Source organism: Mytilus edulis, chromosome 10 (genome assembly GCF_963676685.1).
Source record: "Mytilus edulis chromosome 10, xbMytEdul2.2, whole genome shotgun sequence".
Lineage (NCBI taxonomy): Eukaryota > Metazoa > Mollusca > Bivalvia > Mytilida > Mytilidae > Mytilus > Mytilus edulis.
Genome location: NC_092353.1, coordinates 34,011,552 through 34,027,386, shown reverse-complemented (window position 1 = coordinate 34,027,386; position 15,835 = coordinate 34,011,552). Strand labels below are relative to the sequence as shown.

At 30.0% G+C, this 15,835-nt stretch overlaps 1 protein-coding gene across 7 annotated transcripts in view; it reads right to left on the bottom strand.

The window, feature by feature from the left end:
- Positions 1-3,835: 3,835 nt before the first annotated feature.
- Positions 3,836-15,835, bottom strand: part of LOC139490976 (cyclin-dependent kinase 8-like) — a 33,820-nt gene continuing 21,820 nt past the window's right edge. For 4 of the 7 annotated variants that reach the window (XM_071278157.1, XM_071278156.1, XM_071278158.1 and 1 more), the window contains exon 13: positions 3,836-6,517. In XM_071278157.1, the coding sequence (XP_071134258.1) occupies positions 6,425-6,517 (93 nt within the window). In that variant the 3' untranslated portion in view covers positions 3,836-6,424. Of the gene's footprint in view, positions 6,518-9,964; positions 9,995-15,835 lie in introns of all 7 variants that reach the window. The other 3 variants (XM_071278153.1, XM_071278152.1, XM_071278155.1) reach the window with 1 other exon arrangement.

Below are 15,835 nucleotides of genomic sequence, written 5' to 3'. Positions count from 1 at the left end.
AATTCATGAACTATACATGAACAGGACATGAACTACAAATGGACAAGCGTGTTCATGAACTATAAAATCATGAACAATTCATGAATAATAAAAGTTCAAGAACTATTTTTGTTCATGAACTTTAATGAACCAAAGAGTTCATGAACACTTTCTGTTCATGAATAGTTCATTATTCACTGGTTCATGAACGTGCTTGTCCATTTGTAGTTCATGTCTAGTTCATTAACTGTTCATGAATCTTTTATGAACAATTCATGAATTATGTTCATGAATCATTCATGAATCATCCATGAACATTCATGAACTATTCATAATCATTTCGCAGGGTTGAGCATAGTATGAAAGGAAGAAAAGCCAATGCAAAGCACGAAGTCAAGCCAGCATAAGATAGGCCTACATGTACATAAGAACTTTTGACAATGACAATTTTAGAACAATGACCAGAGAATCGAGAAAAAGATATTATTGCAAAATTACTAAACTGCTAAATGTTCAAAAAGCTATCAGACTAAAAAAAATATCTGCAAATAAGTAAAAATTATGTATGATTCTGTATTTGCTTTTGGTTTTCAAAAAACCTCTCAAGGACACTTATTTCAATATTCATGGTTAATCTAGAATATTCAACCATTCAATATTCATGGTTATTCTAGATTATTCAACCATTCAAATGACAATATTCATGGTTATTCTAGAATATTCAACCATTCAATATTCATGGTTATTCTAGAATATTCAACCATTCAATATTCATGAAATATTCACATTCAAGGTTATTCTAGAGTATGTATTTAGCATTCAATATTGGGATAGATATATATTCTATCATTCATGGTGATTCTAGAATATTCTATCATGCATTATTCAAAGACATCCTATTTCATTTTCATGAATATTCTATAGATAATTATTCATGTTAATTCTTGGTTATTCAGTTCATACAATATTCATGTATATTCAAGCTTATTCAGTTCAAACAATATTCATGTATATTCAAGGTGCCATTTAACATTCATGAATATTCATGAATATTCATGAACTGTTACCTTGAATATTCATGAACATTCATGAATATTATTCATGAATATTCATGAATTATTCATGAATATTCATGAATAATTCAAGGTCAGGAAAGCAGGGTAACTCTTTAATACGGTATTTAATATTTTAGGTATAAATACAGCACCCTCTTTTGTTAAATTAATCCTTTCCTCCATTGATATTTTATTTGTACATACTTGATTCGCATAGGATTTTTTCAATAAAAAGAAATCATCAGGTTTAAAGTATCAATGCATATTGCAAAAAGGAATATTTCATCAATGAAATTCCAGTCAGATGTTCTCTTAAATATCCTTTTTATATTAGATACAAATTTTATTAGGTCTGATACAGATTTTTCGCAGTTAAGACGTTTCAACTGAGGCACTACACAGGCGTCAAAAGGCGTCATTATGGAGTAAAGGGGGTGGCGTCAAAAAGCGTCATTATGGAGGAATAGGTTAAGTGTAGCAGTTGATAGTGAGAGGAATATAATGAAATTCACTTTTTGAACTACAATGATGAGAAAACTCATACTATTTAGTTACTGTGCTTAGGTTATCAAGTTTAAACCGAGAGTTAATGGCAACATATATATATATGATTGATTGGTTGATAGTTTCATCACTCTTGGCTGTTTTATGGCAAAAAGTTTTTTATTGGTGGAGGAAGCTATACTCCAACCTTCTGCAAAAACACTGACAATCCTAGTCAATTAAAATCAACCATATACGTCATCCAACTACTCTTTATAAATATACTGAAGGCTCAAAGGTGCCTGAATCACAAATTTTTGGTAGGCTTTGTATTTGGGACATTAATGTTGCTCAATTTATAGTAATATATGCTGCTGCTTGTATGAAGGCCAATTTTTCATTCTCTGGCATGGGATTTTTATTGCTTCTTGGAATTTTAAATAATCTATTTTTTTGTTTAAAAACTGTGGCACAGTGACCTTCTAATATCAGTGTCTCCACAAAATCTATGTTTAGCATATCATTCTATCAGTAAATTTATTATCATGAATATCTAATATTTCAATTCAATTCAATAATTTATAGGAAAGAGCACAATAGAGGCATGATTTATTTACTGATATAGATAGTAAACAGACTTTTTTTAGAACAACCAAAAACTTTTGTTTGCTTGTATGATATATCATCTCAGTATAGTTATCTGTGTAACCACTTCATCATACTTTTGAAATTTGAGAAGTGACCTTTATGAAGATTCAAAACAAGAATGTGTCTCAAGTACACGGATGCCCCATCCACAATATCATTTACTATGTTCAGTAGACCGTGAAAATGGGATAAAATCTCTAATTTGGCATTAAAATTAGAAAGATCATATCATAGGGAACATGTGTACCAAGTGTCAAGTTGATTGGACTTCAACTTCATCAAAAACTACCTTGACCCCAATACTTTAACCTGAAGCAGGACAGACAGACGAATGGATGGACGAACAGAAAAACCAACAGACGGACGCACAGACCAGTGAACATAATGACCATAAATGGGGCATAAAAAGAATCTCAGTGGAAGATCAAGAACTTTTTTAAAATTCTTTGTGAAAACAGGGATGTCAATTGACTGAGTTCCGCTTCATTCTTAAACAATGACCTATTTAGAGCTAATATTATAGATGATCCTTCTTGCCATTGTGGGTCCGATGTTGAGGATGTCTACCATTACTTCTTCGTTTGCCCAAAATACACATTATGTAGAAAAACCTTATTCAATAACCTTAACTGGCTATCTGAAAACTTTGTTTTAGATACAAAACTATTAATTTGCGGACACTTGGAACTTCGAAAGAACAAAATATTCAAATTTTCAAACATGTTCAAAATTTAAAAAAAAGATCAAACAGATTTCTTATGCCTTGATAGAGCGTTATTATTACTGACACAGAACGTCATCGTTGTCATCAATTCACAAGTCATCGTCACAGAATTATATGACTTTTCAAACTTTCTTTTTCTCTTTTTACTTTCTCTCCTCTTTGTTCACCTATGAAAGCTAGTATTATATGGTATAAACTGATTGTTTTATATGCATGTCAATTATATTATACTTTTATTTGTAACTTTTTATATTGTATTATGGAGAAGACTTCATAAGTATGATTTACTTGTGTCTAATCCATTTTGCTTTAATTCAGCAAATAAAATATGTTTAAACTAAACTGAGTTACCTCCACTTAAAAGCCACACTGAATCCGTTTTATGTTATTTATTATTAATTCAAAATGTCGTGCTGATGGTCACTTTCTTGTCCTTTGAGCTTTGGTGGCTTACAGTAGTTGTCCTTTTAAAACACATAGATATAGGAAGATGTGGTGTGAGTGCCAATGAGACAACTCTCCATACAAATAACAATTTAAAAAGTAAACCATTATAGGTTAAAGTACGGCCTTCAACACAGAGCCTTGGCTCACACCGAACAACAAGCTATAAAGGGCCCCAAAATTACTAGTGTAAAACCATTCAAACGGGAAAACCAACGGTCTAATCTATATAAACAAAACGAGAAACGAGAAACACGTATATATTACATAAACAAACGACAACTACTGTACATCAGATTCCTGACTTAGGACAGGTGCAAACATTTGCAGCGGGATTAAATGTTTTAATGGATCCAAACCTTCTCCCTTTTTCTGAAACAATAGCATAACATCACAACAAAGAAAAACATACGATAAAATATCATACATGTATTAAAATCTTCAATATATTATAGTCTACATAAAAGCAGCAATCAAAGATTAAATAATAAAAAAAATACCATATTCTCCATATTCTTTATTTTACACATCTTCATTTAAACAATCTCACTAAAATATAAACATGCATTTAATTATACAAACAAACAGAGATAGTCAAAACAGACTTAAATGTTCAAAAAAAGTAGTTTTTAATGTACAAATGTAGGTCTGGAATTTTCAAATTCAATATGATCATGATGATAACTTCTTCAATGAGAATCCTAAGATTGGGAAAACACTCAGATTGCTAGCCAGTAAGCATTCAAAATAAATAATAATCTATGGTTTAATTGAACTAATTATATATTTTTTAATAGATTTGTAAGGTTTAAATGACTTTTAAAAAAAATTATAGGGCTCTTAAGTTTAGTTGCTGACCATGTTAATAAGTGAAAAGTTACTGAATGATTTGAGGGATATATATTATATAATATCATATGATTGAAAATAATATTTAACATTTAACTGTCCATTTGAGCAGAAATGAAACAACAGTTATGAAGGATGTGCTTCATATTCTGAATTCCCAAAAATCAACATGTTCTTTCAAAAAGAAACATAATAGTACATATGTGAATTAAAATAAACAGTTCTAATACAAACGGACTAAAATTTTTCATTTGATAAAGAAAATGTAGTTATCTAAAACAGTCATTAATGTTAACATATAAATCAAACCAAAGAAGGACCAAAATAATGCAGATCATAAATACATGTAAAGATTTCTGATCGGCTGATCCAGAAAAAATCTTCAACAACTTATGTGATTATTTATATATATACATACAATAATAAGGTTAAACTTAAAGTCCACAATAATTGTACAAATCATGTTGACAGAATAGCACTATGAACACATATTGAGATATGATAAAGACTTTAAATATATCATAAAATAATGCCACAGGAAAGAGAAACATTAGCACCTTGTATGGCCAGGAAAGATATGTGTAATTCAAAAACATCTTTAGACTCATTATATTAACCAAAATAACATTGCAATATTCACAAACTGTATTAATTTAGACATCATCACTTAGGTTGCTTTATAATATACTTAGCAAAGAGAAACAATTTGAAAATGTAATTTCCAATGAAGAAAAATAGGAACAAATTTCTACCATAACAGTCAAGCTTGCTATTCTAAAGCAAAAATAAGCTAAGGATATACAATTTCATCCAAAATTTAGCTGAACTTTTCAGATGCTTAGCATAATTCTATTAGGTGAAGATATAGGTCAAATTGAATCATCCCATTAAAGAAATAGATCATTTGGAATCATCCAATGAAAGAAATAGGTCAATCAAAATCATGTCATCAAATAAATAGATCAATAAGTTTCACCTTAAATGAATTAACTCAACAATAATCTACTTAAACAATCTGAATTGTGTTGTAAAAGTTATAGGTCATTAAGAATTATCTCTAAGGCAATAGTTCAATCCAAATAATCTCATAGAAACAGGACAATCAGATTCGTCTCATTAAAAGAAATAGGTCAGATTCATCTCATTAAAAGAAATAGGTCAGATTCATCTCATAAAAGAAATAGGTCAATCAGATTCCTCATAAAAGAAATAGGTCAATCAGATTTCTAATAAAAGAAATAGGTCAATCAGATTCATCTCATTCAAAGAAGTAGGTCAATCAGTTTCATCTCACTCAAAGAAGTAGGTCAATCAGATTCATATCATCCTAACAATTTTTCCAGGTAATTTATTCTACCAAATAAACATGAAATGAGACATCTTTGTAAAAGACCAGTTACTTTTTTATCATTATAATCTATATTTTAGGTTAAGAACAGTACTGTAAACTTAGAAAATGGAATATAAAGAAAACATTTTGAAATAATAAAGACATGACAAAATATAATACATGTAGTATCAATTCAAGAAGAAGAGTTAAACTGATGACTGACCCCTTTGCATTGTGTTTGTGTATTTACTTCCTGTACTTATATTTACAATTTTCTATACAATACAAATTCACATTACTGCATATGTATAATGTTATCAGTAAATATCTGCTAGAACTTATTTCCATAATAAATTATCTCATGAGAAATAAATGAAATAAACAAATGTAAATTGTATAATGCAAAGGAAAATAAAACCCAATGTTACATGTATGTTGACTTTACAAAAATACACGATACTTAAATATAGATAACTTAGATTCGACACTCATAATTGTAACATACTGTGGATTCATTTATTTTTCGTGAGTACCAAATTTCATGGATTGAGGAAAACTTCCATTTTCGTGGATATTTGATATCGTTATTTCTAAAAGTCTGCACTGAATCATACAGCAAATTTGCAATTAGCTGAACATTTAAATTGAAGTTTTCCCCATACCCAAGAAATCCACGAAAATTGGTATCCAAAGAATAATAATGATTCCACAGTATTTTATAACAGTTTAAAAATCTACTTCTTTCAAGTTGGCAATTGATAACAAATATGAAACCAGAAGCATTGTCAAATGTACCAGTAACTTGATTGCAAAGTTCCCACAACAATAACTTGCAAACAATGGTTTCCATACGTGTTCTATAAGTTCTCGATTCAAGTCAATTTTTAGTAGATAGTCACAAATTTGAATCCCTCAGAATCTTGAAGTATATGTGGATGAAGTTGATGTCTGTATATTGCTGGAGGAAAACTGTAGTTGCTGCTGTGCTTGAACATTATGAATGTGCTACAAAAGAAGAAAACGTCAGATTGAATTGTAATTTACTTTCATAAAACTCCTAGCTCCTGAAAAAAGCATTAATTTCCAACCTAAATCATAATTTAATGTAAAACAATAAATAATATGTTCAAAACAGTGATTCTCAATAGGAGAATCAATGCTGTAAAAAACTTGAAAAAAAATAAATGAAAACTGTATTAAAATACTAGTGAAATTTCCAAAACAGCATTGTTCAAAATAATACATAATCAAAATTGAAAATAAAGCATAATATCATAAGATGATCAAGTTTCGTTTCATGAAGAAAAAAAAAACGAAGCTGAAAAGTAAAATACTAATGTTAGAACAGAACTAACAGTTCAATATAGATATTTCCTGTACATAATTTATCCTTCAATACTTCCTGTAAATTATACCATCAATCCATTCTTTAAATAGTATTTTATATTATACATGTCTCTTGCCCCTATTAGTTAAACAAGGGCTTATTTATGGTGGGAATGTTGAGGAGTATGACTGCCTGATAAATAACTGGAAGCTAAACATCCTTTGGCAAATATTTTATTCCTATTCCTATATTTCAGCATTGTTAGACTATTTATATCTTTGATTTTTAAAAACCACTTTTGAAACCTTAACTATGCACATTGATGGAGATCTTGTTTTCATTTCCCCCTTTCTTTTAAATATTTTTTGGAAGTGACACAAAGTGGTATTGAAAGTTATAAATGAGATAGGAAAATTATTAGGAATTCCCTGCTTTGCAAAATAATCCAAGATAGTAATGCAGTAACTTGATGGAATGCAATATTTTATAAAGAAATGGATACAACATACCAAGTACATCTAAATATCACCTTATCAGAAAACTTACTATTGAAGAGGGGCGGTAAAAGGGTGTGTTATCCGGAATTCCCGGGAAAAATTATTCTTTCGAAATTCCAAAACATTTACCAAATATTCCTGATTCCTGATAGGTGCGAATCCCAAATTCCCAAGAAAAATAAAAGCCCAATCATGAATTCCTGAAAAAAATAATGCCCAATCCTGACGTTTGAAAAAGGTCCTTCAGCCTCTCATTCAACAATGTATCATACCTAATTAGGTCAATTTAGGTGACCTAATATTGAACAATGTATTATTCCTAATTCTGTTGAAATAACTAATTATGTTGTCTAATAAATGAGATAAAGTATATATATTTATAAACACGCAAAAATAACATTCCAAGTATTATTTGGTCTTCCTCAAATGTACCTTCAACAGCCATCTGAATAAAAAAATATCTGCAAAAAAATTCAGAATTCACTGAAAAGCATCAAAGTGGGACCCTAGTAAATATACTACTTGCACCCAATCAAAATGTATGAATTTAAATGTAATAGAGTACATAGTTTCAAAAGTCTATTGTGTAATAAATTTAAAAAAAAATCTTTTTTGAAACATCTTATAATCAATTACATGTAACAACATTTGCCCAAAGTTTACAATAGTCTTGCCTTCATTCTTCAGACTTTCAATAAAGAACATGAAATGGGTTAATCTAATATGTAGACCTATTTAATTCTGATATGGAATTAATGTGTTGACTACCATGCAAGAAAATAACACCTATGTTTTACTTCTTACAATTTTTACTGCAGGAAAGGTGAAGTTATTGATACATCCTTTTTTAGAATTCATTAAGAATATGAAATTGTAAGATAATAAATTGATTAATGAAAATCTTGAAGATTATTTAAGTGACAGACATTTTAGTTCAGGTATTAAGTTAGTTTGAAAGGAATTTCATTAATTGGTGCAGCAGCCAATAAATTTTGTGAGAATGAATATGTTAAAATTGAGTAAGTTCAATCAGGAGCCTTTTTACACCTTAACAATAAGAATATGGATCTTCAAAAGTTGCATTATTTTTGGGGGTTAATTAATTGCTTTTCAACAAAATAATTCATCTAAAATTCAGTCTACCCTAATAAACCAGTACCAAAAGCACATGCAGATTCCCAAAGAGCATTAATATATCAACATGCTTAATTAATCATAGACTTTTTCATAAATTCATCAGTTTCAACACATCCAATTTGTTTGTATAATCTTATAAACATCCTTGACAACCAATATTTCCTGAGTCTGAAAAATGGGATTAAAATTCCAGTGGGAACTGGGAGGTTCTTATTTCAATGTGTGCAACATTCTTAGAAGTGTCAAAGATCTAGGTTTAAAACATCTTTAGGAGATGGAAGCACAAATTAAATAGGTATTCACTTTTTCAATTCCACTCATTCACCATTTGACATTCTTTGTGACAAATTTATACATATATATCATACTTCCTACAACCTAGCCAGATAAACTTTAATACCCAGTTTTATTTTTTAGTAAGTAAGAAATCTGTTTGGAAAGATATTTAAACAAAAGGGCTTTTTTTTCATGAAAAAATAAATATCTCAAATGGGTGAAAGTTTTGGAGTCAGTGGAATATTAATGTCATTGCCATGCATTTAAGTACTCTTTATAAAAAATTTTCATTATGCAAGACATAAGGTCATGAAAATAGTTCATAAGGCTTAGAAAATAGTTCATAAGGCTCAGAAAATATTGAGCACATGCAAGAATCATGAAAATATTTATGAGAAGTATTGTTCTTCAAGACAAATTTCATGGTAACATTTCAGTAAGATCTTAAATGCATTCTATTTTGGGAAATCTGAAAATCCCTTCTCAAATTTAAATATTTTTGAAAAATCGATTTACAAATCAGCTTTCTTTGACATTCTAGCTACTACTTATGTTATATATTTTGAAAAATCACTTTAAAATAAGCTTTCTTTGACATCCTAGCTACTGTTTATGTTAAGTCATAAATTTTAAACTATCTGCTCTAAATTGGATAATCTAAACTTTTAAATAGGAATAATGACTCTAAAATAAAATTTTTAATAAAATAAGGTAAAAAAAAAAGTCTCATATGCTGTATAATGGACTAACAAGAAGGCTAATAGATTTTATCTGATGAATAATCAGGATAAAAAAGTTTTTCATTTTAAATGAATTTTCATTGATTCCCCAATTTGTGTAGCAAAAAAATATATTTTTTAATAAAAAACTGTTTTCATTATCATAATATTTCTGAATAAATGTGGATCAATTTTATTCTATTGTCTATAAATATAGGCATGCAGTTATCATGATAGGGTCCAGTAATTAACCTGAATGTGTTATCATGGGATATAACAATATAACATCATACCAAGAATTTAAATAGAAATCCTTGATCATTATATTGTTCAAGATTATTAATTGAAAATGTAAATTTAATGTACCTGAAAAGAACAACCTGAATATTTCTTCTCGCTGAAAACATCGGATTGGATACCAAAAAGTTAGTAGTGAAACAAAGAAACCAATGAAGAATAAAATTGTGTATAAAAGTTACGCAAATTTCAGACTTACTTGATTTTTGTAGGGGTACCAATTCTGTGCCTTGAAATATACAAATGTTAAAAGAGATATAGAAAGCAAAGCAAGACAAAAACACATGCTGTATTAGTGAGCTTACACTCTGTAGATCAGGTAATGTAAACTTTATTTGCAGGTTATTTCAGGTAGATTGAAGCTTTTACAGTCATAAAAACTCAAAGTAAGGTATCAAATGTCAAACAAAAGTCATTTTGTCAGTCCAGAATGTGACCTGGTAAACTGCTGCAAGTAAAATATCTTAAAAAATCTGAAAGATCTGCATTTTTATCTTCCACGTAATTTTGATTTACTTATTCTTTATCTTTTCCAATATCCCACTTAATCACTGACTAAGATTGTTTCCAAGACAACTGTGTATGATTTATCAATTTTTCAGTTTTAATATATCATGAAATTGCATAACCCTTCTTTCCCTGAAACTGTGTAATACAACCAAAGGAAATGTTACCTTATGAAGGGACTCAAAAGCCAAAAACATTGACCCTTTTAATACTGCAAGTAAAACATTCCAGGTGTTCATTTATTCTTAAGTTACCTGAAACGAATATTTCTAAAAACATTTTTCTTGCAACTAATCTAAGAAAATGGCATAACTCAGGTAACTGCTTGTGGCTAGCAGGTGTAGAAACACTCCGATAGTAATTTAAATTCAAAAGACCATTATAATATTAAAGTACTCAAGCATGTGCAAGGTTGTGCTTGTAAACAAAATGCAAGTTTAGAAAGCCAGTAGCGTATATTCTATAACAAAATGACTCCATTGCTGGTAAAACAACCCTTTAAAATTGACCTTCTACCAAGGATGGATGCACATAGAGTCCTATCCAGATCTCAAACAAAGTCTGTTCTTGAGATCTGCATTTAAAATTGAGGGAGCCATTCTTTTGCTGGAATTTTTCATTTATTTCAAGGCCGTAACTACCCTTGAGGCAAGTGAGGCAATTGCCTCACTAAAATTTCGACACTGATAATTTTTTTTATACATATATATAAATATAATAGTCATTTGTTGTTCTGTCTCAACCCTAATTTCTACAACTTGTCACCATTCCTTTTAAACTATTCTTCCTGGATATAACTCAGCATCTCTACGGGTGATGTTTCTCGATCACATTAACCTAGTAACGATAATCATCATGGATCTCTAGTTAAAAACAGGCTCTTGCAGAAAAATCTAGAAAAGCGTAAAGGTAAAGAAGGAATAATTCTGGTAAACTAGTTTTTTTGTGAACAGAGTCTGAGTATTGCATATAACTTCATTAGAACAATCCAAAAACGATAAGTAGACTGACAAATCAAGTACTGGTCTTCGGAAGGGGGCAGTCCTGTCTGCGTATCCATTTCTCCATTTCACCAACTTTTGACAAATAAAGTACTGGGTATCGCAAGGGGGCAGTCCTGTCTGCGTATTCATTTCACGAACTTTAACCTTTCTCTTTACAGATAAATAAAATATAAATAATATGAAACATGCATGGATTAGTTTTTATCCATGTTTCTTTAACCTTAAAAATTGAAAGAATATCCATATTCCAATTTGATATTATTGAGGAATTGTAGAACCGTTAACACAGGATTTTGTCTTTACTTATTCGGGACTAGGGAATTTCATTTCTTTATATTCTGGGTTTCGTAATCGTACACCCCCAATCCTAACCCCTAAATTTATAGATTCTGAAACTAAAATATCTCCAACTATTTCTAGAAATAATTTGAAATTATGGACCTACATGTAAACGTCAAAAACTCCATTCCAATTCCCCTGTACCCATATCATGTATACTTACTCTATAGATAGAATCATATACATGTATCTTATCTCATTCTATCCCTAGTTTGTCTACTAAAAGACTAAAAGCGAGTTTAATATTTTGTAACTGCGACTGTATGATAGTGCTTACAGGAAAGCTTAATTCCCTTTTGGAAACAAAACTGTTACTACCGATGCTGCTACCGAATTGCTGATGGAGAAGGAATTGGAAGAAGACATTGATCATTGTGTTGATGATAATGTGCTACCTTTTGAAACACAGACTGCCCTGGAACGACTGAAACTTGGCAAAGAGCATGCATGAGTGGCGAGAGATTGTGCGGTCTTGCCATGCTCCATTTTCATCGCGATAAGGATATCAGCAGACCAAATTATGATTCTAAAACGATTTGACTGAACCGGCCATAGAAAACTTTGGCAAATTCTACTGAATCGATGTTTGTTCTATGATCTGGCAGCAGACTCAAATCAGTGATATTTGGATGATTATCTTACATATACATTTAAATAAAGTTGTTAAAAATTTGGTGTTAGTAAAAGTCTTAAAATATGAAAAATTTATATAAAAAGTGTCCAAATTCAAAACATTATCAAACTCTCTAAAAATGCTTAGAATGCAGGATTTTGCACCATTCATTTCATACCCTCCAAAAAAAATTTCGCCTCGCTTCGCTCGGCTCAATTATTTTGCCTCACTAAAATAAGATGCCTAGTTACGGCCTTGTATTTTCTAAAAGATTATAAAAGCCAAGACCAAATAAAACTTCTTCAAAAAGTCCAGTTCATTAAATATACCATTATTCAGCCAATGAATAAACAAAATCTGCTGTTGTCAAGCAAAATCAAGTAATTAAAAGCACAGCAACAAGAAATGTTGTTGATACATAACAAAAATAATTCTACTGTTAAATGTTTGTTCCATGCCATAATTTATTTAGGGAATCTTTACTTTCGTTTCCCATGTTGTCCAACGAGGAAGTGAAAAGGAACAATCTGGGGGTAAACCACCTAATACATATAACACTAAAACTTAACATCACATCACAACTCTGAAACAGACTGTACTATATAACATGCTGGGGACAAAATGTTGAGGTCAGTATACATTCAATGTAAACACACACACCTTGTACATTTACTTTCAGGAAATAACTTTTTGATACAATAGAATGTGTTTTCCGTACAAGAAAATGTTATTCAAAATTATTCTGAACGCCAGTGTATGCCAATTTTTTTTATATCTAAAGTGAAATATTCAAACTCCTAACCATTTACTGAGATTGTTCAGTTAATACTTCACTGATTATTTCAAAAAGTATTGTTTTTGATACCAAACTGATAAGAAGCACACCTGAGCCTATATTGCTCCACTGGTTAAGAAAGCCAGTTTCCTTAAAAGAATGTTGATACATACAGTAGGTTTACATGTTTAACCTAGCTCCTTTAGTTTTTTAGATAACAACTAAACTGCAAAAACAGTAAACATTTACAATAAAGAGGAAATAACTGCATAACAGGTTGTCAAAATACTCCCAAAAAGGTTGAAAGATTTTCTCCAATTGGCAATGAATAAATCTTGTCTTGTTGATCCTTTTTACAATTAATTTTTTTAACCTAAATCCTATGAAACTCATGTAGTACAGCCAATTACTGCTATAAAAAGGGAGAAAGAAAAAACCCAGATAATTCAGGGTCAATAACTCATGTTTATTCTTTTCTCTCTAAAAGACAATGGACACAAGTTGATGACAAAAGCTAACATGACCCTTACTTATGCCAGGTCAGCTAAAAAAGGGACAAATTGCATAAAATATGCATACTATTTTAGTATCTTACTTAAGCTTTTGGACAAGAGATCTAAACAGTGATTAAGATATTTATCATCATCCTTTATTAATGTCTACATTCCAAAAACAAATACTGTAAATTCAGATATTTTATCTAGAATTTATGAATTGTATTTTTTATAATGAAACAAATGTGAGATTAATGGTTACTTCAGAAATTGGCACATACAAATATTGTTTTCAAAACTTGAAATGTGTTTTCATTTTTTTGGTGAAACATATCCCATCACAATTTCTGAATTTACAGTACAGTAACTGTAAGGATGAATTGATAGGACATAGTTTTGGTTTCAAACATCATTTTCTTGTATTAATAACTGACTCCCTGATACATGTTTTGTTTCCATGGGGATAGCTACACACAGTGAAATAACTAACACAGGTTGAAAGCATGGAAAGATGTGATGAAATGACTAATGTTTTGACTGGTCAACAATGATGAAATGACTGTTTTGATTGGTCAACAGTGATAAAATGATATGTGGATTTCAAATGATAAATACCTGAAAAACCTGCAAATTAAAATACATCAACCTGATTAGCAAGCATGTTAACTAAAAACTACTGATACATAAATGCCACACAACTAATAAAATAATTATAGATTATTGTTGATTATCTCAATGAGATTGATTTGCTTGAGCCAGTATGGCGAAATTGAGAAAAGCAATCGAGTTGAGATACCAATGATAATCTGTTTATCGCTGTTTTACCTTTGACGACATTGTTAATTCCATTAACAAAGGGTACATGTGCCCTTAGTTACTAGCGATCATTTTTCACATCACTCTACTGTGATGAGAAAGGAAATTATCAGTCAGTAGAATCAAAGGAAAATTTTGTAAAATAGCGATAGTTCTATCTATCTACAGATATGTTGCCATGTTAGACAACTCAAAAAAAAGAAGAAAAAAGACACACACTAACTACTAAAACACACACTACATCTATTTCTTTAAAACAAAAATATCATGCACTAATTGCTGTGTGAAAATTATTTTATTTAATACTAGTGCTCGATGTTATATATTAGAGATATAATACTGATTAATGTGTTCTATTTCTATTTAAAGGATTTGACAATCTAATAAGACAAATTACTTTATGTTTTTATAGGGAACTTTAAAGTATAAAAATTTAGTGTAACATAAAATTTATTAAACTTTGAGTGAATTTTATTGGTGATTTAAATTTGACTTATTACCTTGTATGAGGCAGAGCACAAAATTGCTTATATCATAGGGTTGATTCAACTAAATTTTTCGTACAAAAAAGGTTTTGATTCTTTAATATTTCTAGGGTACAAAATATTGTTTTTTTTTAATAATTGACAATCAAATACACTTGTGGACTTATTTTTCCTTAACTTTTTTGAAAGAGGTGGTCATTCGTCTTTAGTTTGAAAAAGATGCTTTCCAATTCTTGCCAGTGAAACATCATTTATTGACTATTTGATGTGAAATTACAAAATTTCTCAAAATTTACATTCTAAAGTCAACCATAGTAAATAAACATTTTACTGTACAAAAATATACCAATGGATACATGAGACAACACAGAAGTGCAATGCTATTAAAAAAACTGCATATTTTATCTAAAAATATAAAAGGAATATGTACAACAAAGACATCAAAATAAAAACACTGTTGCCTTGGCTAATGGTAAAAGGGGTGGGTTCAGATCTCACAAAACATGGTTAACCCTGCCACATTTCCTTAAAATTAGGAGAATACAAAACATCTGCAAGTAAAACTGTGACCAAATAACAAAGACAGTTAAGTTTTAAATAAATTCAGTCATAAATACCTTCAAACATATTTATTTTTAAATATATTATTATATATAAAAAAAAAAATACCTAAAACTTAACAGTGACAATATGTAAGTCCCTCCCTGCACTGTATTTTTGTAGTAATTTTCATTCTGGTTTTGTCTAGATATAAAAGTATTGGGCTTCAGACAGGACTGTAGGATGTACCAATGGTTGCGAGGTTGCTTGTAAAAATGTGTCAGGTCACCAGGTTACATTTAAGCAAATTTAATAAAGGTTTTAAAGGTCTGGTCACAAGGTTGCTACCAAACGTTAACCCCAAAAGGTCTCAGGACAAAATTGACCATGTTGGAGCCACAATAATGGTGTATTTCAAGAGTGGCAATATTAAATTAAGCTATCCTTGTCCACTTTTAGGGAATAATAGTCTAAAGCTGAATAAAAATTCCAGCCTA